This window comes from Barbus barbus (assembly GCF_936440315.1).
Source record: "Barbus barbus genome assembly, chromosome: 33".
In the NCBI taxonomy this organism is placed as follows: domain Eukaryota; kingdom Metazoa; phylum Chordata; class Actinopteri; order Cypriniformes; family Cyprinidae; genus Barbus; species Barbus barbus.
The window spans coordinates 23,040,259-23,061,734 of NC_136761.1; the positions used below are offsets into that span (position 1 = coordinate 23,040,259).

A 21,476-nucleotide genomic window follows, 5' to 3' on the forward strand; every position below is an offset into this window, starting at 1 on the left:
ATTTTCAAATAAATAAATACATACAATAAATATGTGTATCAAGAACTGTATAAATAACATTATGTGAGATGGCATCTCCTGTTCTCCACCGCCCCAGTTCTGTCATCTCTGAGCATCATGTACGCATTGTTCCTTCAAGTCCTTCTAAACCCATATCGAATATTTCCAGAGCAAAGCAGCACCATGTTTGAAACCTCCAAAACCCTCAGTTTTGGTTTTCATGGACATGTTATGCTACTAGTCAGTTACAACCAGCAACAAAGACACAAACTGCACCAACGTAGGGAGTCTTTCAAGACTGTTGTCTTCACCATCAGTACTAGCCCGTGCATTTCCAGAGCACATCTCAGGTTTGGACACTGTGGCTGAACTTTAGCATCTCCACCTCATGTAGAGAAGAAACTAGGCATCCTTCTCGCCCCTTAACTGGGATGGATGGTCTCAGCTGTGTCCAAGCACTTCTTTGTAAAGTTCTGGAACTTTTTCAGGGTCCACTGGTCTTGGAAGAAAGTGAGTGAACTTTTGATGTCTTCTAGATTTTGTCCCATCACGTGGCGTGCCGTCCTTGTTGAGTGCCACGAAATATCTCGCTCCTCTCTCTCCATGCTTGTAGAGATTAGAAGAGTATGTGTTGTACCAGTTCTCCTCAAACTGCTCACGGAAGACACATTCTGCTGTGAGTTTCTCCTAAGAAACAAAAAACATGTTAGTGAAATATTTCACACATAATTAATAACAACGATAGAGGTGGTAAAATGATAAAACATATATGCCATCTACTGGGCTTGAATAAGAACAACAATCACAGGGAATAATTTTTGGTGGGATCTTAAAAATTCAAAATTCTGCTTACAGAGCCATAAAGCTCTCCCTTGTCATTCATCCCAAGGTAGAGACCACTGTCCACTCCACGGATGCTTATTAATCCAACTGCAAGGCTTATGAATTCCAAAATACCTGGAGAAGAATAAATCAATTGTTCAGGAGATGTTCTTTGAAGCTGAACCATCATCACACTTTGTGAGAAAGTTGAAATTCAATGCATTTTCCATCTGCATAGACTATTATAGAGTTTAGATAAATATACTTTAAAACAAAAGTAACTATTTGCCCATTATATTCAGAAAATGACAATTTTTCTGTAAAGACTTCTGCTGTAAAGTGATTTGGAGTTGATTGTTTATTTACTTATATTTAGAAATTCAAAAAAGTAATTGCTATTGCATTTGACCTTGTTCATATCAAGGTATTGGATTTGTGGGTTCTTTAAAAGTTGACATAAGAACTATAAAAACGGGAAACCCCAAATTTTTAAAAGCGTACGGTCAAAGTGGGTACATATTATGATGCATATTCTATTGAAACACATCAAACATGCTGAAAAGAAAGTGGGAAATTACCAAAACGACTGTGGTCCTTTCTCGTGCCCTGCACGCTGCCATCCGGGAGTATTTCAAGGTGAAATCCAGTCCTGCAGTACAACTGTCTTCTCCGCAGGATCCCTTTCAAGTGCGTTAGATCTGCGGAGGTGCTCCGTGACAGTCTTTCTGCTGGAACTAAATGATCATTCAACAGCCCGAGGTTTTCTCCTAGAGGTGGTAGGAAGAACTGTGATCCGACCTGTCCGAAACCCTCTAGGCTCTGTAAAAACGTCCCAATCTCTCCCATAGCTGCCATCACAAACCGTCAATCCAGCACTGCAGGAGCGATCCGAGAAACTTGATCTGGATGTATTTGGTGAAGCAATCGTCCAAAGCTATACGTTACGACGAATAATATCCATGCGAGCACGTCACTTGTAGTGGCTCCATGCTGAGCGCATATGAAATATCACTTGACTCCTGTAGATTAGGTATACAGACATATCCAGTGGGCAAGAAACTTGGTCACTGCAGACAACTGACTTCAGACAAGTCCTTTAATTTCTGCTCTCACGCCTCGTCCACATGGTGGCCGGTGGTGCTTTCTGACATGAATAACTGTGTTGCAGGTATGAGGCAGCAGGTAGGCTGTGTTGTTGTGGGAAGTGCTTTGCGCAGTGAGTGGCTGCTGTGCGCGCGGGGCAGGTGCAGAGATCAGGCTTCTGTGGGCGGGACATCAGTTTGGTCCAGCCTTGAGTTTTTGCGCACAATCTCAGTTGTGTGCGTTTTAGTTGATGTCTATGTTTGTGTGGGTTAAGTTTAGCAGACATCTCATAAGCAGGGCACAAATTAAACCCACCTACATTCAGGAGGAGCAGGAGGAAAACAACTTAAACATTCTGTGTAGAAATTGTGGTGGTGGAGAATATCTTTCCCAGTGTATATGTATATATATATATATATATATATATATATATATATATATATATATATATATATATATATATGTATATGTAGATAGATAGATAGATAGAAATACATGCTAGACAACAGACAATATCTATACAGTATGCTTTATACAAATGCAGTGTATCTATATGTCTATCTATCTATCTATAGAGATAGCATGTAAGTAGTATATATAAATTCCTATAAATATTATTATTTTACTGTTGTAACAACAGTGTTGTTATACGGGTATAAATAATATAATGTACTTCTGAACAAATACAAATATTTGCAGTGGACTGTGATTAGATAACATTTGACACATTCACAAACACTGTTTTATATGTTGTATGAGTTTTTAATGTTTTTAGATTTGTTATCCCATATTTTACGTTTCTACATTTGTTCCACAATTTATTTACTGCTAATTTACTGTTTACCATTTTTTATACAAATGGGTGGTGACGATGGGCAATTGCATAATTATTTTGAACATGTGAATCTGACCTTGACAATAATTTGTACAATTTTTAGTTGTAGATTTCTATATTCAATTTGTAGCAGATAAATATGGGAATATTATATAAAAATCCGAGACACATGGACACGCACAAACAAAAACACAGTTGCTGAAACAAAATCTACTGCTACAGCAAACCCAAACTCTCCTGCAGTATTTTAGATGAAACTGTTTACCAACTAAAGAAACCCACAAACAAAATAAATAAAGAATCACTTTTTGATGGATGTCTTCTCCAAAATTTGGAAAAATTATATGTTGAGGTCTGACGGCTTTAAATATGATTTCTTACTGTGACCTGAACAGAAAAGGACAAATGAATGCAAATACAGCTGCTAATGTGTTGATGCACCATGTGCTGCTGTAGCGAGGTCGCATATTTCATCTCGCGATGAGTGAGCGCGGTCTGCCCGAGGTGACACAGTCATGATGGCCGCTGTGCGTCGCTTTCTGGCTCTCCGAAACAAGTTCACCAGCTCTACAAACGGTTTAAGCCTCTACTTTAACAGACAGTCATGGAGAGAAAGAGCAGTTCTGAGGCGTGCAGGGATAGGACTGTGTATCACTGTCGGTGGATTCGCTGTTGTTTACTACCAGCACAATGCGAGTCTGCGCGCATTGATTTCTCCGCTGCCAGCAGTGGCTGCAAAAGAGAAGGTATCCATATCTTATAGTAGGCTACATTTTGAAATGTTTACGTTTCACATTACGTTTCAAAACGTGTTTACATTGAATATTTCTATAGCATCCCAGTTTTTATTCTAAAAAACGTAAAATCGGTGGAGTTCATGTGCCATCAAAACTGTCGCTCTCCACCAAAGAGGTGCTGAATGCGGTTTCCCAATTCATCAGTCAGATTAAACACTGTGATTCTATAAAAAATACATATTAAAGAAATATTGGAACACATATTGTAGGTGTTGTACATATTGGACATTTTATAGATATATAGTGCATGCGTAGTATTGACTTATGCTCTGACAGGGTCATTTTACTAGGCATGCAAATTAAGTTAACAACCATTTCTCCTGTATCGTCAAAATCTCTTGCCATTTGGGTTTCAGTCAGATTTGTTGGTTTACATTAGTAAATCAGTACTTTGATCTACATTGGTGTTTCCTAACTACAATATTTTGAGTAATGTCATTAGGTCTATTAGGCCTTTTAAAGTCACTCTTAGACAAAAAAATAACAAATACTATGGGAGAAAAAAACCTATAATCTGATACCATCTGCACATATGTATGTCTTATAATACATATTATTTAGTTTTTTCCTTAAAGATGTGCTATTAAATCATGAGATTAATCACATTAATTATCAATTATTCTATTTCATAGGTTTAACAATACAAAAGAACCCTTTGGATTATGTTTCTGTGCCTCTGGTACACACACTTTTGGTATTGCCTGTTATCAGATTGATCATTAAACCACACAGGATTGAATCAGTCTTGTGCGACTCTGTCCACACTGTTCCCTTTTGTTTTTTACTCTTATCTGCTTGGATCAGACGTAACCTTGAATTGTGAATTGAGACACAGGAATCCAGGGTTGAGGTAACTGGACACGGCAGCTTTGCAGCCGGGTCGACGTTTGACGGGGGTAATAAGTAGCAGGGCACACATTCCCAGGGTGTTTGCACAGTGCCCTGTGGGTCTGACTGCCGACCACTGTAGAGTGAGAAGAACACTGTCCTCTTGATATTTCTGCTTGTGGATATTTGTGTGCATGTGTGTGTGTGTGTGTTTTTTTTTTTGTACAGGAGGAAGGCCATCCACTGAAAGAAGGAAAAAGAGGATGGCTAGCACTTTCTCCAATGTAACATCTGTCTTATCCTGTATTTCTATGTCCTCTAATTGAGATGTTAATTTGCTTCATTATAGGCTAGTGCATCTGCTGAAGATGAAGAGGTTTCGATGTCAGCCCATGAGCACAGGTTCAGGCTTTTCAGTTCACTGGAGTTTGATGGACAGCTTTACATGACTCCCCTCGACTTCATTGAGTCCATCACTATGAATGAACCAAAAAGTGAGTTACACAAACAGTTAATAATCCTTCTTAGAACTCATTATATGATTGTGTAACTATAGACTACCACATGAAGCTCTCAAAGTCCTATAGTGGCTGACAAATGGCAAGTAACACTGACTGACATAAATAATTGGCCCTTCATGGGGTGTTTGATTGACAGGTCATCTGACCAATAACACAGAATCTGCCATTTTTGTCTGGAGAACAAACCAGACAATTGAGTATATTAACGTCGGTGGACTTGAACTTGGTGAAAAATGGTGTTCTGACATCTTTAAGCGGTTGAAACAAGATACCTGCTGATGTTCATTTGTGTTTATTTCGTGCTATGACTCGTAAAGAGGAAGAGATGATCAGTTCAAATGCCACTTGAACTGAGGTGCTACAGTAATCTGTCATGACATATTAAAAGGCCAAAAAATTTTTTTTTTTTTTTTTTACAAATTACAAAATTTGATAGCTGATATATGTGATAAGGACCCGAGCAGCCACAAGGAGGTTCACAAATGCCGGAGCGAAGTTGGCGTCCACAAAGATGTTTATTTAGAGCAGATGTGCAAAAATGTGCAAATAAATAGAACTGAGAGCTTACAACACTGATTGATATAAAAACAGTATAAACTGCTAAGTACTAAGAACAATACTAACTCCCCTCCAATTCACTGAGGCTAGAGTTTTACATGCTTCACAGCGCAATCCCATTCACAAGCTCATTATCCGTCCTCCTTTGCAGTAGTGACGGCCATCTTAAATACAGTTTCCCACTCTCCCAAATTGGGACATACCATTTCTATAATATAAAAACTCTTGACTTTGATTCATACATGAGATTTAGAAACAAGAGCCTAAATAAATACAAATAATAATGCAAATCAAAAACGAATAAATCATAACATTTGAAATGCACTCATACATAGAATTAGCATAAAATTAGCACTTTTACCAGAGTACATTTACTGCCACGCCTACTCGGCTGGATCAGAAATACATTCAAATAAAACCAAGTCGAACGCAGTAAAGCAGTGATGGAAGGCAACTAAAGTCTCTCCATCACAATATACAAGTGTCAATTACCCAGCTAACAGGAAATGTTCTCAGAATTTTGACAAATATTCTCGAAAAGTTATGAACAAACATTCTTCTAGTAATGTTACTAGAATGTTTGTTCAGGGTTATCTGGTCTTTAATAATGTTCTTAAGACATTAGCATGCGCTATACAAATAATATTGGCTTGGCTTGACTTGATTAGCACAAACACATTACTGTACAATAGAACAGTGGTTTCATGGAACAGTTTATTTCTGAAGCTTTTTAGCTGGACTTTCGTGTATTATTTTTAAATGTTTCTACTTGTTTCAGAATATTTTGAGAACTTTTAATGGGGACATCAGATGCAAAATTCACTTTTCAAGTTGTTTGAATATAAATGTGTGTTGGAAGTATGTGTACACATCAATCCTATAATGATAAAAATCCACCCAGCGTTTTTTTTAAATCCCTATTTTAAAATCCCCTTTCTCAAATGAGGCTGTTCTGAGATTCCTGTCAGAATGATGTAGTTCTGCACAGGCCGCTCCCACGAAAGTTGATTGACAAGGCCGTCTTACCTTAGACCCGCCCTGAGTGAGCTGTCATCCGACAAGACAAGATGTCTCCGATTAAGTGATTGAGGTGTTTTGTTGTTGGATGTAATAATGCATATAGCAGTCATCATTTACACCCGACATCTGAGCTGCTGAAGATGCAGAGGAATAACGTTACTTTCGCTTTGAAGTGAATGCACCGATCCCCAATCTGCCTAAATGAATCTATGTTCGTGCGAATCATTCGTGATCCAGAAGTAGTGAGTAAAATGGTTTTTCATGAATCTTTGCAAATCGCCTTTCCTAATATGTGCTTGTTTGTCAGTTTCGCGACTGAAGTAAACAGTACTGCTCGTCACCCCATGGAAGAGAGGGGCGGGGTCAGCAGAGCTCATTAGCATTTAAAGGAACATGGACTAGAATGACTTGATGAAAACAGAGCTGATTTTGACAGGGTAAAGAAGGTGAAATTTTAACCAAAGTATGTTACAGACTTTTCATTAAGACCCTAAATAATCATATAAATTTGTGGAAAATGGGCGTCTGATGAATGATGGAATGTTACCTTAATGTTTGCATAACCGAAAAAAGTTCTAAAAACCTTTAAAAAAGCTAGAGAAAAGCTGGACAAAAGGGCTTCCTCCAATTGACCTAGCCAATTTTAGATAAAAGGATTAATCCAACACCCCCCCCCAAAAAAATACACCATCATTTACTCACCATTAAGATTTCATGATTTTTCTGTTGATCAAAAGTGAAAACCCGAAGAAAGTTCTAGCTGCTGTGCTCAACTGAGCATTTAAGCTTCAAAAGCAATTTAAAAGCACCATAAAAGAAAAGTAACAGTGGCTAGGAATCATTTACACTAGTATTTTTGTTAGCCAGATCAACCAATTCATTAATAAATTAAACCCCCCCCAAAAAGTATAATAGCATATTCTTCAATTTTTTTTTTTTTTTTTTATTTCTCCATTTGTGGATTTCAAACAGCATGACATGAGCAGTAAATAAAGACAGGATTTTCATTTTTGGGTGAACTATACCTTTTATTACCAATATTTGCCTCAGTGAGGAATAACTATTTTATCTTAAAAGCAAGTAACCCTGCAGGCAGAAAATGAACATATGTAGCCGCAACACCTGCATGAAGATAGTCATCTCTCTCTGCCAGCATCACATTTATGACCTATTTCTGTAACCAAAATCTGAAACCAGCTAGACAGACAACTTCTAAACATGTGTGTCAGGTACTGTGGATCTCAGCTTAACTGAATTCATTAAGTTCATATCTCACATAAAGTGGAAAGGCACTGAGATTGGCCCATATGGTAGAGTAGATATGCTCTATAAATGTATTTTCAGAACCCAGCTATACTTGTAGGGGAGTTGAGTTTCAACCAGTCATGTTTGCTGCTATCTGAAACTTGGACTTCCTGGAATGTGCAGACGAGAATAAAATGTGAACTGTAATATGGCAGGCAAACATTGCATCACCATCTTTAATGGCATATGCGTGATGGAACGAATAGTGGTATTTATGGTTTTATACTGTGGCTGTAAAACAAAATTTGACTGCATTATATAAACAGAAGCTACAGTTTGTATTTGAACCTTGAAGTTGTTTGGTTTTAAGTGTTTTTTTTTGTTTTGAAAACAAAAATTAAATGTATTAAATTTTATCTCTTTTATTTAATAAACAATAATTCTAGCTAGCTATCTTTGGCAAGTAATCATGCATTTCAGGAAATTACACTGTCACTTACATTTTCAGGTATAGGAAAAGGACTTATTTGTCATTAATACAGAATTATAGTACATAAACTAGTGTGTTATGCTATACTTTTAACCCATTTTTATCTTTTATCTGCTTTGATTTAGAAATAGCTTTTATGATACCATAACTAATTCTTGTCTTAATTTTTCACACTCTCTAATCTGTCTTAATTTTTTTTTTAGAAAAGAGGTTTTGGACAGCCCTCTCAAAACAGGTTTGATTTTTATTTAACTGAATATTTATCTACTTATGTGTTTAGAAAATTTGAATGATACTGAATAAATGTGCTTTTTTAAAAGGATCTAGACAAGATTCTGTCAGATACGCCACCTGTTTGGAAAGGATCATCTCGCCTGTTCCGAAACCTGCGGGAAAGAGGTGAGATCTAATAATCTTGTTATGTAAGTCGATTTGTATTGTATAATGCAGTGTATAATGCTTTGTCATTTGATCATTGTTTACTACAGTAAATGCCTCCAGGCCACTTGACTTTCAGAGGATCTGCTTTCAAACTGCCACGTGTGTGGCTATCATTCTAAATACAGAGTTAATACACAGTAATGTGCAAATTATGGATGATGTGCTTACAATTAAAACAGATATTGGGATGTAAGTGCAATTAGGATACAGTTTTTAGCGTACAGATGCTTAGGCCACCCACATACACAATGTTATAAAAGTCCGGATCCTGAAACTTGGCCTCATGCAGCAGGAGAGTGCACAGGCTGTAAATACTCTCTTATCTCGCAATCAGTCTGACATTACTGTGACTTTGCTCTGGGATAAGGGAGATAGGAAGGTGACAAGAAAACACCCAGTGCATAACATGTGGTATGTTGTTTTGAATAGAAAATAATAAGGGGTGCGCCACGCTCACACAGTCATACTAATCCATAAATTACCCAGCTTTATATTACCCTGAGGTCTTACTTTCTTGACGTGCTTCAAGAAAAAGCAGTGTTTGCTTGTCGTACTTGACATATCAGCAACAATAGACAAATTAAAATGAAATTTATGGTATTGCAAGAATTCTAAAAAGGGCATGGGCCATAATGTTTAAAGAAAGAAAGAAAGACAATTTAATTGAATTTAATTTAATTCTACCTTTCTTTATATATTTTTATATTATGTATTTTTTCGGGTCAGTTAGACTTTTGTCACAATTTTTTTTTTTTTTAGGATATTCATGTAATATATAATTGAACACAGAATAGTTAAAAATTATGAGAAATTTTCAGCTTTTAACGAGGGGCTTTCCCTCAGTACATTCTAACAGTACATTCCTTGTAATGTTCTTTCTTACACTTAAAACACTAAAACACTCCACATAGTGCATGATATTTCTGCTCACCGTTGCTCTCCTTGAGTGCCAGTGGCTGGATTTGGGTTTTTAATCTGGCTGTTAAATGTTAAAGCTGCACTTAGGTAAAAAAAAAAAGAAGATAGGCTTGATCTGTGAACAAAGCCTTACTTCAGAAAATGAAAAGAGCTGTTTGAACTTTGCAGTGTTGAGACTTGTCTTAGTGGCAGCCCCATATCACTCTGGACAGTATGAATTCTAAGAATGGAGTTGGATTACATCTCCATCACTGACACTCTATATGAATTGTTTCTGTGCAATTCTTTGTGTTCTGACAAATGTTTGAGCTCTTGGGCTGGGTTTCTTTCTGCAAGACTGAAGGTGTGTGGCTCTAATGAAACCTGTCTGGGATCCTAAAAGACTAAATGCACAGGCAGCTGTTGAGCTCTTAACTAAGTTTTGAATAGTTTGGGTATACATAGGGAAATCAATTTATCACAAATAATCACATAAATGAATATTTGCTAAATAAAGCATGTAAATTAAGATAGCATTAAGATATACAGCAGATGAAGCATTGAATAGATATTACAAAAAGTTGTACTTCAGGCCTAAATTGCTTTGATGGCATTGACTTATGGATCTGGGGTCATGATATTCTTTTTAAATGCATTAAAAAAAAAATCTAATCTAAAAGTACTGAATTTAATATATCTAAATGACTTTAAATTAAAATTAATATAACTTGATTTTTTTATTAAATTAAATGTAAAATATGTAATAAATTAACATTAAAGTCACACAAATATACATGTATGTATATTCTTGTATATGTTACATGTTTATATGTATTACAGTAATATTACAGTTTTTACTGTCTTTTTGATCAAATTAAGTGAAATGTTATTACAAAATAAAACTGTTTTCTGAATTAAATGAAAACTAAAAGACTTTCAAATCACATGAGCCAATATTTTATTCACAATAGAACATAGAGAACATAACAAATGTTTAAACTGAGAAATTATACACTTTTATCCACTAAATGAGCTCATTTCAAATTTGATGCCTGCTACAGGTCTCAAAAATGTTGGCACGGGGGCAACAAAGGGCTGAAAAAAGCAAGACATTTTGAAAAGATTCAGCTGGGAGAACATCTAGCAACTTATTAAATTAATTGACATCAGGTCTATAACATGATTAGCTATAAAAGGGATGTCTTAGAGAGGCAGAGTCTCTCAGAAGTATAGATGGGAAGAGGCTCTCCTATCTGTGAAAGGGTGCGTAAAAAGATTGTGGAATACTTTAAATACAACGTTCCTCAACGTCAAATTGCAAAGGCTTTGCAAATCTCATCATCTACAGTGCATAACAGCATCAAAAGATTCAGAGAAACTGGAAATCTCTGTGTGTAACAGACAAGGCTGAAGACCTTTGTTGGATGCCCGTGGTCTTCGGGCCCTCAGACAACAGTACATCACTCATCAGCATGATTTTGTCATTGACATTACTAAATGGGCCCAGGAATACTTCCAGAAACCACTGTCGGTTAACACAATCCGCTGTGCCATCTGCAGATGCCAACTAAAGCTCTATCATGCAAAAAGGAAGCCTAATGTGAACATGGTCCAGAAGCGCCGTCATGTCCTGTGGGCCAAGGCTCATTTAAAATGGACTGTTTCAAAATGGAAAAGTGCTCTATGGTCAGACGAGTCCAAATTTGACATTCTTGTTGGAAATCACGGATGCCATGTCCTCCGGGCTAAAGAGGAGGGAGACCTTCCAGCGTGTCATCAGCGTTCAGTTCAAAAGCCAGCATCTCTGATGGCATGGGGGTGCATAAGTGCATACGATATGGGCAACTTGCATGTTTTGGAAGGCACTATGAATGCTGAAAGGTATATAAAGGTTTTAGAGCAACATATGCTCCCCTCCAGACAACGTGTATTTCAGGGAAGGCCTTCTATATTTCAGCAGGACAAGGCAAAACCACATACTGCAGCTATTACAACAGCATGGCTTCGTAGTAGAAGAGTCCGGTTGCTGAATTGGCCTGCCTGCAGTCCAGATCTTTCACCTATAGAGAACATTTGGCTCATCATTAAATGAAAAATATGTCAAAGATGACCACGAACTCTTCAGCAGCTGGAAACCTATATCAGGCAAGAATGGCCCCAAATTCCAACACCAAAACTCCAGAAACTCATAACCTCGATGCCCAGACATCTTCAAACTGTTTTGAAAAGAAGAGGAGATGCTATACCATGGTAAACATGCCCCCATCCCGACTATTTTGAGACCTGGATCAGGCATCAAATTTGAAATGAGCTCATTTTGTGCATAAAATTGTACAATTTCTCAGTTTAAACATTTGTTATATTATCTGTGTTCTATTGTGAATAAAATATTGGCTCATGCGATTTGAAGTTTTCATTTCATAAAAAAAAAAAAAACGTCCCAACATTTCTGGAATTCGGGTTGTATTTTAATATATTTTAAAATGTAATTTTTTCCTGTGCTGGCAAAGCTGAATTTTCAGCATCATTACTCCAGTCTTCAGTGTCACATGATCCTTCAGAAGTCATTCTAATATACTGATTTTTTGCTCAAGAAAAAATTACCATTATTATCAATGTTGAAAATAATTGTTGCATAATACATTTTAAATGAAATTATAAATAAATAAATTAATATGTTATTTAATATAATTAGTTATATTAAATTAACACTTTAAATTCACGGCAGTAGTTATATACAAATACAAAATAGTGGTGAATTCACGAACATATACATCAGGATCAGGGTGGCCTGAAATGTGAAAATGTATCTTCTCTATTCTGTTCTACCTTTCTTCATCCGTTTCCTTAAACATTCCAAAGTCCTTTTCCCACAGCACTCAAAGAAGCCCTCCTGAACTATCTGTGTCCGAGTCACTATCATCTCCTTCAAACAAAAGCTTGGGAATGCTTTCAGTGGCAGGAACAATTCTCCTTAAGTCTCTCCTAGACAGAGACCTGACAGTTGCTCTTCCTTTCTTCTCCTCTCACACAACAAAGGACTAACAGACCTCAAAAAGGAAAACAAACGCACATCAGGCATCTGCAATCAGTTACAGATCACTTGAGAATGTTTTACACCTAGGAAAATAAACAGAGGGGAACTCAGGAGCCATTGCCCTGCTCTAATTTTGTTTGGGTTTGTGTCCACCCTGGTTACTTTACGTTTTAACGTCTCTGTTTGTGCAAAGAGAACACCAAACAAGAGAAAAGAACGGGATCCTCTTAGATCTTATCAATGTAAAAGAAGAAAGGAGCTCTAAATATATAGTAAAATTTATTTTGAAGGCAGGTTCTGGGATGTTGGAAAACAAGCTTTGTTTGAACTCTTAAAAGGAAATGTTTATGTGCTTTTTTTCAGGTGTCATCGCTTACACAGAGTATCTATTTCTACTTTGCATTTTGACAAGTAAGTTTGTCTTTAGGTTTAATCCTCCACGGCACGCTTGTGTAGCACAAACAATGGTCACGAGAAATGTAGCTGCATGAAGATGTGTTATATGCCTTTCTTTTGTCTTCTAGAGCCACATGCAGGTTTTAAAATAGCTTTCAACATGTTTGATGCAGATGGCAATGAAATGGTGGATAAGAGGGAATTCATGGTGGTACGGTTGGTTTTGTTGTTGTTTATTATTAATATGAGTGTCAGAATGCCTCAAGATAAATTTCTACTTTTTTCATTTAGCTGGAGGAGATATTCCGCAAGAAAAATGAAAAGAAAAAAGAGCGGGGAGGAGATCCTGACAGTTACTCTCAACTGGTAAGAAATACATTTCTGCCTTCCTATCAAAAGCATTTTACAGTCCTCAGTTGCATGAGCATATTGTTTTGCCATACCTTGATTCGATGTGTAGGTATTTGAAAGTAATGTAAGGAAATAGTTCTTCCAGAAAAAGAAAATTCTGTCATGATTTCTCACGCTCGTGTCATTCCAAACCCTTAGTTCTTTCTTATCTGAGTAGCACCAAAGAAAAAGTTTTGAAGAATGTTCACACATAGAAACAGAAATCCATGAATAGTGATTTTATTGCTGCATGTTCTCAATCACATTTAAATATGAGAGATGATGTAGTGTATTTCTTTCCTGTCCTGGATGCCATCATAATCTTCGGTGTGTGAGAGCATGGAATTGTACGGACATCAAGGATCTGTCAGCAGCAATGTATGTATCTGTGTACTAAAGAATCCTTATGAGTATGATGTGTTTTTAGCATGCCGGTTAATGTGGTTTGTGCTTGATTGAACTTGTACAGTCATGATCAACAGCAACCATGCATGCACGTTGTAACCACTAATGTTTATGCAGCTTCACCCTAATTAGTGCTCAATAAACCTGAAGGGTTACATCCACATTCAGTGGCTTCTTTCAGACAGTCAGTGAGCAATATTATTTTACATACTGAAATGTTTGGATAGGGCGTAACAGAGTGACCCTCTCGCATGGCTCACCTCCAGAGAGGAGGGACAATGCAGCTCTAATGGGGCTCAGTCTGAAATGCAGCTCTATTGTCTAGAAGAGCAGAAAAATCATCCAGAGGCTGAAACAGATGATTTATGTTGCTTGTCTACTGTCAGGAGCTTTCTGCCAAGGAATGGTCTCACAGAATCACGTTAAAAGGCCCTCAGCTGAAGAATGGCAACTCTCCCTGGACCCCCATGTTTTATTTTTACAGTTGCTTGAAGAGTGGTATTTGGGTTTAGGTTACTTCTTGCGACGGCTTGACCATGAAGAGTTTTGTGTCACTTAGAGTTGCAGCTGAGGAATGAGCCATGCAGTCTCAGGACCAAACAAGAGAAATGAGAAGCTCTTTCAGCTCTGTTCAGTCAATGTTTGTCTGTGTAAACCACAATATACTTGTGCTGATTTTAAAAATATAATAATACCGAACACAATCCACTGTTTATCTTGGCAAGGACATAACTGGATTGATTCAGAGTGCTTGTTTACTGACTGAAGCACTAAGGTCACATTCACACAGCAGCAGAATATGATTGTCTGCCCTGTATATTAGTGTTTAATACGGTTACACTCTTACCTTGTTTTGTTGTTTATGAGAGTTAACTAAGCTCATACCTATACCTTTTCAGGACTCACAACTGCATTTTCGGTGAACTGTAAAGGACGATTAGTTCTACTTCACACTGCACATATCTTGTGTGTTTACATCTGTGGTTCTGCTGACTTATAGACAAAATATGAGCTGTGTTTTATATTGATTGGTTTGAAAGCACTGTTTACATAAGTGAATACTTAAAAAAAAAACCCTAGAAAACAAAACGATAACAGATCTATGATAAAACAGCACTGATCACATAGGGAGAAATTCATTAGAAGGGTGCATTGAAGTTTACTTCACATTATGTTGCATTAATTCAGGTAGTTTTTGCATGTGGAAAAGTCTTTCACTGTATTGTCTGAATCTTGTTTTGGTGAGTTTTGTTAAGCCTTTAATATTTTCACCTCTGATATGCAGGTACTTAAAAAAGAGCAGCCTCAGTCTGAACCCAGAAGTTTCTGGGATGTTCTAAGGCATGGTGCGAGAATAGTTCTCTTTTCAGATCTAATGGAGGTACAAGTATCCTCAAGCTCACGTTTTCTCATTCGACTCTCCTTGGCCATTCCCTGTTCCCCATCCCATCTGAGGTTCTGCCCGTTGTTTTGTGTTTTTGTTGTGGTATCACCATTTTCATTCATTAATGTCACTACACTTCATGTTGTTACAGTTAGATATTAGTTCAAGACCTTCAATTGTATCTGAAAATAACTGAACCACACAACAAAAGATGTTTGGTTTTATTGATGCATGTCAATAAAAATGATTATTATTTGTTATTATATAATGTTGATGCTATGATATTGATGAAATCTAGAATATTATGATAATGCAAGTTTCCAAAATACTTTGTAGTTGACATTTTAAGGCATCTTTGTTAAAAAGACTATGAGATACAGTATGCCTCTTGTTTTTGTAATGATACATTGCTGCAAAGGAGCATTGAGGTATATCTTGTATGCAGATTTCTGCACGAGCACCTTGTTGTTTGCGTGGCATGAGATGATGTCGGCTGCTCCATGATGTGTCTTTGCTCTGTCAAACATATTAACATATTAGTACATGTGCATATTAACTTTCCAAGACTTTATAGATAGGAATAGTTCATCCAAAATGAATTCTGTCATCATTTACTTGCCCTCATGTTGTTCCAAATCTGTGATTTTTTTTTTTGTATGCAGATCTAGTTTACATTGAACGTAGGAACAGGAGCTTTTAAGATGCAATAAGTACTATAAAAATATCTCAAGAATGTGCTAAGGAGAGCTAGAGTAACATCATGAGTGTTCAAAAACGATGACAGAAATTTCATTATCCCTTTAATCGATATCCATCAAATCAAAGGACAATTGTTTACGTGTGATTTTAAGATGTATGATAGAGATTTTGCTTTTTTCAATCTCAATTGGTCAATTGCTTTTTAATTAATCTTTTTATATTTTTCTTTGCCAATTTATGTTCATTTTACATTTACATTATGTTATGTTTATGGCTGTACAGTAATATCCTCATCAAGCTATTTTTGTGTACTCTTATTCTGTGACAAATTTTGCTCCCTTATTCAGTTTTTACAGCTGAATAATGCATTTCGAAATTTGCTTTCACAGCACGAACCAGAAAATGTCACTGACACAACTCTGCTGGTGCATTTCTTTGGAAGAAAGGGCAAAAGTGAACTTAACTTTGATGACTTCTACAGGTAAGTGACAGATTCCATGACTGTGACCCAAATCTAGGCTGCTGGATTTCCTTAGTCTTAAATTAAGTCTGATCTCTACCATGATGTTTAATTAAGTTTCTATAATACAGCCTCAGGTTTCTTCATACTGTTTTTATACATGTTATTAATGTATGACCCTTAAGAAGGAGTTTGAATGGCCTGAGGTCGTCAGTGAGGATGTTGTATTGGTTTTAAAGCATGTTGGGATGGTCCAGTCACTTAGTCTAGTGTCCTACTGAGCGAGTGATGGCATCTCCTCTTAACACTGTGTCTATGTCATGCTCTGTCGGCAGATTCATGGACAACCTGCAGACAGAAGTCCTTGAGATTGAGTTCCTCAGCTATTCCAAGGGAATGACCACCATCAGTGAGGAAGACTTCGCTCGGATCCTGCTGCGTTACACCACAGTGGAGAACATCACAGGCTACCTTGAGAATGTGCGTCAAAGCATACCTGATGAGAAGGTAAAACATTTGCTCTGGACACACACGCACGCACGCACGCATGCACGCACACACGCACATTCACCACCATCATCACTCAGGGAAATCAGGAGGCTTTCCAGTCAAGCGCTACAGTCACCATATTTAAATTCAATGGCAATTTGCATTTGCCATCAAAATAGTCAAATCTAACAAAACATGTTTGAAGAACATTTTGCAAACATTCCAATTATGTTATGAAAGTGTGACTTCTGAATGTTCTTGGAACATTCAAAACATTCCATTTTTTATTTTATTTTAGAGTTTTGCAAACATTATGGGAATGTTACTGAAATCTGAAATTAGTAATATTTTAAAAAATGAATGTTCAACTAAAATATTTAAGAAAAGCATTACATGAACTTTGCATGTATATAAATAATGTTTTGTGCTAATGTTTTGAGAACAACAGACCAGATAACAAATGTTCTATTAATGTTACTAGAACAACTTTTATCCATAACTTTTGGAGAACCTTACCAGAACGTTAGCCAAAGGAGCTAGATTGGTATGAACTTAATACTTTATCAATCACATTCGTTTGTCACAATTCTAATATTTCTACTCTTTTACCTTTATCTAAGTTGATGTATTTTTCATGAATGAGTTTATTCAAATCATTGCATAGCAAAACAAATACCACCACATAGTAGAGAGAGGCAGATATTTATAATATGAGGGATGCTGGTGTCTTTTTTTCTGTAGGTTGTTTCCCTTTTTGCACATTGACCCTCACATTATAAGGTTAGATTCTTTTCAGCTGCTCAAAGAGGCTGTTGGTGGATGGCCATTGCTATATAAGTGGTTTTTATTCTTCAGTTAAGAGATATTGCAATACAGCTTAACTTGTAAAACCACCAAAGCGTCACATATTACTCATTAGATCATTTGTAAAATGGTTGTTGTTGGTTGCAAGAGAGGCTTCAGAAAAAGACGTGGGTCTAGTGCCTGGAAATGGATGAGTGGAAATCAAAAGGGCCGCTGTTTGGGTAATCTGCTAGCGCTGAGATATTTTGGACACATTCCCTTTTGTTTTTATGTATGCAAGTATCAGGTTAATCTTCTTTAGAAGAGTCGACATGCTACCCGACCTCTGCTTAAACAAAACAATCTAAAGGTGTCGACAGCTCAAATTGTATAGGAGAAGGAGAGATGTGTGCTGGGATTGTTTGACTTTGCTGTTTTCTGTCTTGGGATCTGTTATCACTCTTCAAGGTACCACAGACACTTAAGGTGTCCTCCTGGATAGAATAGTGTGGCATGATGCAGTATTGTCTTGTGTTGCATTTATTATTCTGAGACCATAGCGATATATTTTGAAATTCATCATTTTATGCTCTAGCTCTCTGCATGAGTGCTGTCATATTATAAAGACTCTGACTTAATTATCTTTACTTTGCCCAAAGGTTCCTCTTAAAAGGAACATTGATGATTTCATCTGATTTAACACTTCTCTTCTAGGGCATCACGTTTGAAGAGTTTAGGACCTTTTTTCAGTTCCTCAACAACTTAGAGGATTTTACCATTGCCATGCAAATGTACAACTATGCAAATCGCCCAATTGGACAAGGTAAACATATAAGCCATTCATATAATCCATTTACTCCTGAAACTGTTGTGGGTAATGATGTTTGGTCCTCACAGATGAGTTTGCACGTGCGGTCTATGTGGCCACTGGCCTGAAGCTGTCACGACACCTTGTGAACACTGTTTTCAAGATCTTTGATGTGGACCATGATGACCAGCTGAGCTACAAGGAGTTCATTGGGATAATGAAGGACCGGCTGCATCGTGGCTCCTGGGTAAAGATGGGGGGGAAGGTTGATGGTTTTCTGCAGTTGTTTAAATGCAATTTTTCCAGCTTTCACGGCAATAACATCAGAGTTATGATCCACTGGTGAGCCTTAAAACAGGTTTCTGAGATCCAAGTGGAGAAAATCACGTGGTTCGGAAATCTGGTTTGAGGTTTTGAATTGACACATGGCATTAACGTTTGTATCTGGGAGAGATTTGTTTGTGTTTTTAATATGCAAACCAACTGTTAGTCACCATAACACATTTCGATTTGACAGGATGGATTTTTTAAACGCATTTAAAAACAATTTAAACTCAAATTCAGGTTAGTCTTTATTGTTGTTACTAGATTTACTATTAATATTATTACACTAACATTAAATTGTTTGGAGTCAGTATGCTGTTTTTTATAGATATTAATGTTTATTTAGCAAGGACTCTATAAATTAATCAAAAGTGACAGTAAAGACTATAACATTGTTACAAAGAGACTATTAGAGACTTCTTTTCAAAAATCTCACAGACCCCAAACTTTTGTATATATACAAACCCTATATTGCTGCCTTTCACAGTGTTATTTCAACAAAGTAAATGCTGATTGTGGGTGCAATTTTGCTGACATCTAGTGGCCATTTATTGTCCATTTAGTATTCTAGTAGTCTCATCAACTAAATGTCAGCATTTTGAAGATAATGTTTCTATTGATGACATAAAACCAAATTATCCTTTATATTATCCACATGAACCCAGGGATATAAAGGTGAAGAGAGATTCACATCCTTTAAAGCCTGCATGAAGAAGGAACTCACTGCTAAATAGGTAAGTTCATGAAAAAATGAAGTGGGTATTATGCAGTGTTTTTAGTTTGGCTTCATGATATTGCCTTGGAGAATTCCAAATGAATGATACTGAAGTCTAGCACTGCTCAGCATTCAGCCAAAGCTCCTTCACCAGTATCAGATTGCTCTGTAAAATTAATGTCTGCTATCCAGAGACACAAGATACCAGCCTAACACAGTGTATTAGGACTTAACACAGTAATAGTATACAGTGCCCAACCCACAAGAAAAAGGCTTACACTATAAAACACCTAAAAACAGGGAACAATTTGACTATATTTGCAGTTAGAGTGAAATAAATAGGTGTTGCTGTTTTTATAAAGCACATTTGTATTCAGAGTATCACCTGTTGGATTCAGTTATGATGTAGATAAATCATTGTTTGATATGCCGTTCGTCTCTATGTCTTTGATTTGTGCAGGTGAAAGTCCCGCTGCGTGTTTCTCTTCACCCTCACATCACACTGAAGAAACTCAAGTTGGATTAAAGTTCTCAGTGACTTAATGCTATTATCTACCTGACCCGTGTCAAACTCTGTAAAATAGAAATACTGCCATAATTAGATTATCACATGCTACCTCCCTAGACTGTAGTTACAGCTTTGTCACTCGGGTGGCACTTTCTGAACTCTTTAAAAGCCATTAACTAAAAGGGATAACACTTTAATGAAATAGCCATGACACTTTTATCATTAAGAAAAATTGTTATTTATTAAAGGTCTTATAAATTGAAATGGGTCCATTGCCCACATTTTGTGATAAATTATGTTGTTTTACAAAGTAGTGTCTTTATTTATGTCCTTCATAAATTTAAAGGGAACTGTGTTGAAGTGAAAAGTGCTGAATTCTGATGGCGTGTACAGTTATTTATTCTATTTATTGATCTATTTTGTGTAAAGAAAAAGTGCTCTTAATGCCTCTGTAGTTCTGTATTGGCAATGCATTGTTCTTTTTGCTTCTCTAGGAGTTATAAGCCAGATAATCTTTCCTTACAATGAGCACATTGCTAACATAGTTTCTCTGAGCTTGTCCACTGCCCACCACCCAGATCAGCTTACACAGGGTCTGACAGTGCTGAGTGCACACAGCAATAATGAGTCCTCAGTCATCTCACAATGTGCTACACATACAGATCCCTCTCTCCGCCTCTTTCATGAGTTTCTTACACTGCCGCTCCTTTAAGAAACATCTTACGAAGCCAAAACAACAAACCAGAAGAAACTGAATCCCTCTGAACTCTAATCAGGCCTGGTTTCATATGATATGATATGATACCCATCTCTGTGAATATTATTTTTTTTTGCATATTACAGTGTGCGGTTTTATTATCAGTGTCTTAAGTAATATTGTAGAGGAGGCCAGGGCTAGTTGTCACACATTACTCTAGTGAATAAATCTCAGGGTGTTTATTTTTTCTTTAATATGTGTGCAGATATTTTAAATCACTGGCAACAAAAAGCTTTTAAACATTAGCACCATTATTGTCCAGGAAATAAGATACATTTTTTAAATTCTAATTTAAGACCGTTTTTAACCAACATAAAACCGGACAAGAAGCATTTGTTTATCTGGACCTTTTTCTCAAACTTGGTTTTATTATGAACTTTTGTGACAGCTGCCTTTTGTGACGATTAGCTCCAGTCTTACCTACCATGCTTTTCTACAGGATGTAGGCCATGTTTTAGAGCTTTAAAACCTAAAATAGCTTATTTCATTATTTATTTCATGTAAATCTTTTAAGAAGTTAAAACCACCAGTCTTTTTCTCCTCTGTATTACAGTGTGCATCTGTCATTACCATTATGTGAGGTATACTTTTTATGCATTAGTATTCAGATTGCTTGAATGGTTTGAATAAATTTAAAAACTACAATCAGAATAATAATTTGTGTCATTTCTGGTCTGGGCTTTACAAAAATTAACCATGTTTTTTTGGGGGGGCATATTGATTACCATTTATATAACCATAGTTTTACTACAAATACCATGGTTCAACTATAGTGTAGCCAAAC

General features: G+C 36.7%; 2 protein-coding genes across 4 annotated transcripts; one reads left to right on the forward strand and one right to left on the reverse strand.

Annotated features, from left to right (window-relative positions):
* Positions 1-441: 441 nt before the first annotated feature.
* Positions 442-1,677, reverse strand: fgf20b (fibroblast growth factor 20b; the record flags this gene model as incomplete). The annotated part of the gene is made up of 3 exons (XM_079391128.1): positions 442-687; positions 854-957; positions 1,401-1,677. The coding sequence occupies 3 exons, from the start codon at positions 1,675-1,677 to the stop codon at positions 442-444; spliced, it is 627 nt and encodes a 208-aa protein (XP_079247254.1).
* Positions 1,678-3,217: 1,540 nt separating this feature from the next.
* Positions 3,218-21,341, forward strand: LOC306853585 (calcium uptake protein 3, mitochondrial-like). 3 transcript variants are annotated; one of them, XM_079391109.1, is made up of 15 exons: positions 3,239-3,486; positions 4,715-4,859; positions 8,403-8,434; positions 8,520-8,598; positions 12,938-12,985; positions 13,099-13,181; positions 13,262-13,336; positions 13,697-13,738; positions 15,051-15,146; positions 16,238-16,329; positions 16,644-16,815; positions 18,295-18,403; positions 18,478-18,635; positions 19,378-19,446; positions 19,888-21,341. In XM_079391109.1, the coding sequence occupies exons 1-14, from the start codon at positions 3,256-3,258 to the stop codon at positions 19,444-19,446; spliced, it is 1,431 nt and encodes a 476-aa protein (XP_079247235.1). In that variant the 5' UTR covers positions 3,239-3,255; the 3' UTR covers positions 19,888-21,341. The 3 variants fall into 3 exon arrangements, with proteins under 3 accessions (XP_079247237.1, XP_079247236.1, XP_079247235.1); XM_079391110.1 differs by lacking the exon at positions 15,051-15,146 and having other exon boundaries at positions 3,220-3,486; XM_079391111.1 differs by lacking the exons at positions 13,697-13,738; positions 15,051-15,146 and having other exon boundaries at positions 3,218-3,486.
* Positions 21,342-21,476: the final 135 nt, after the last annotated feature.

Excerpts from the sequence above, each read along its gene's own strand:
- LOC306853585 (XM_079391109.1), top strand. The coding sequence starts at position 3,256 with ATGATGGCCGCTGTGCGTCGCTTTCTGGCTCTCCGAAACAAGTTCACC. Across the intron at positions 8,435-8,519 it reads GGACAGCCCTCTCAAAACAG|GATCTAGACAAGATTCTGTC; the intron begins GTTTGATTTTTA and ends CTTTTTTAAAAG. Across the intron at positions 13,739-15,050 it reads AAGGATCTGTCAGCAGCAAT|GTACTTAAAAAAGAGCAGCC; the intron begins GTATGTATCTGT and ends TCTGATATGCAG.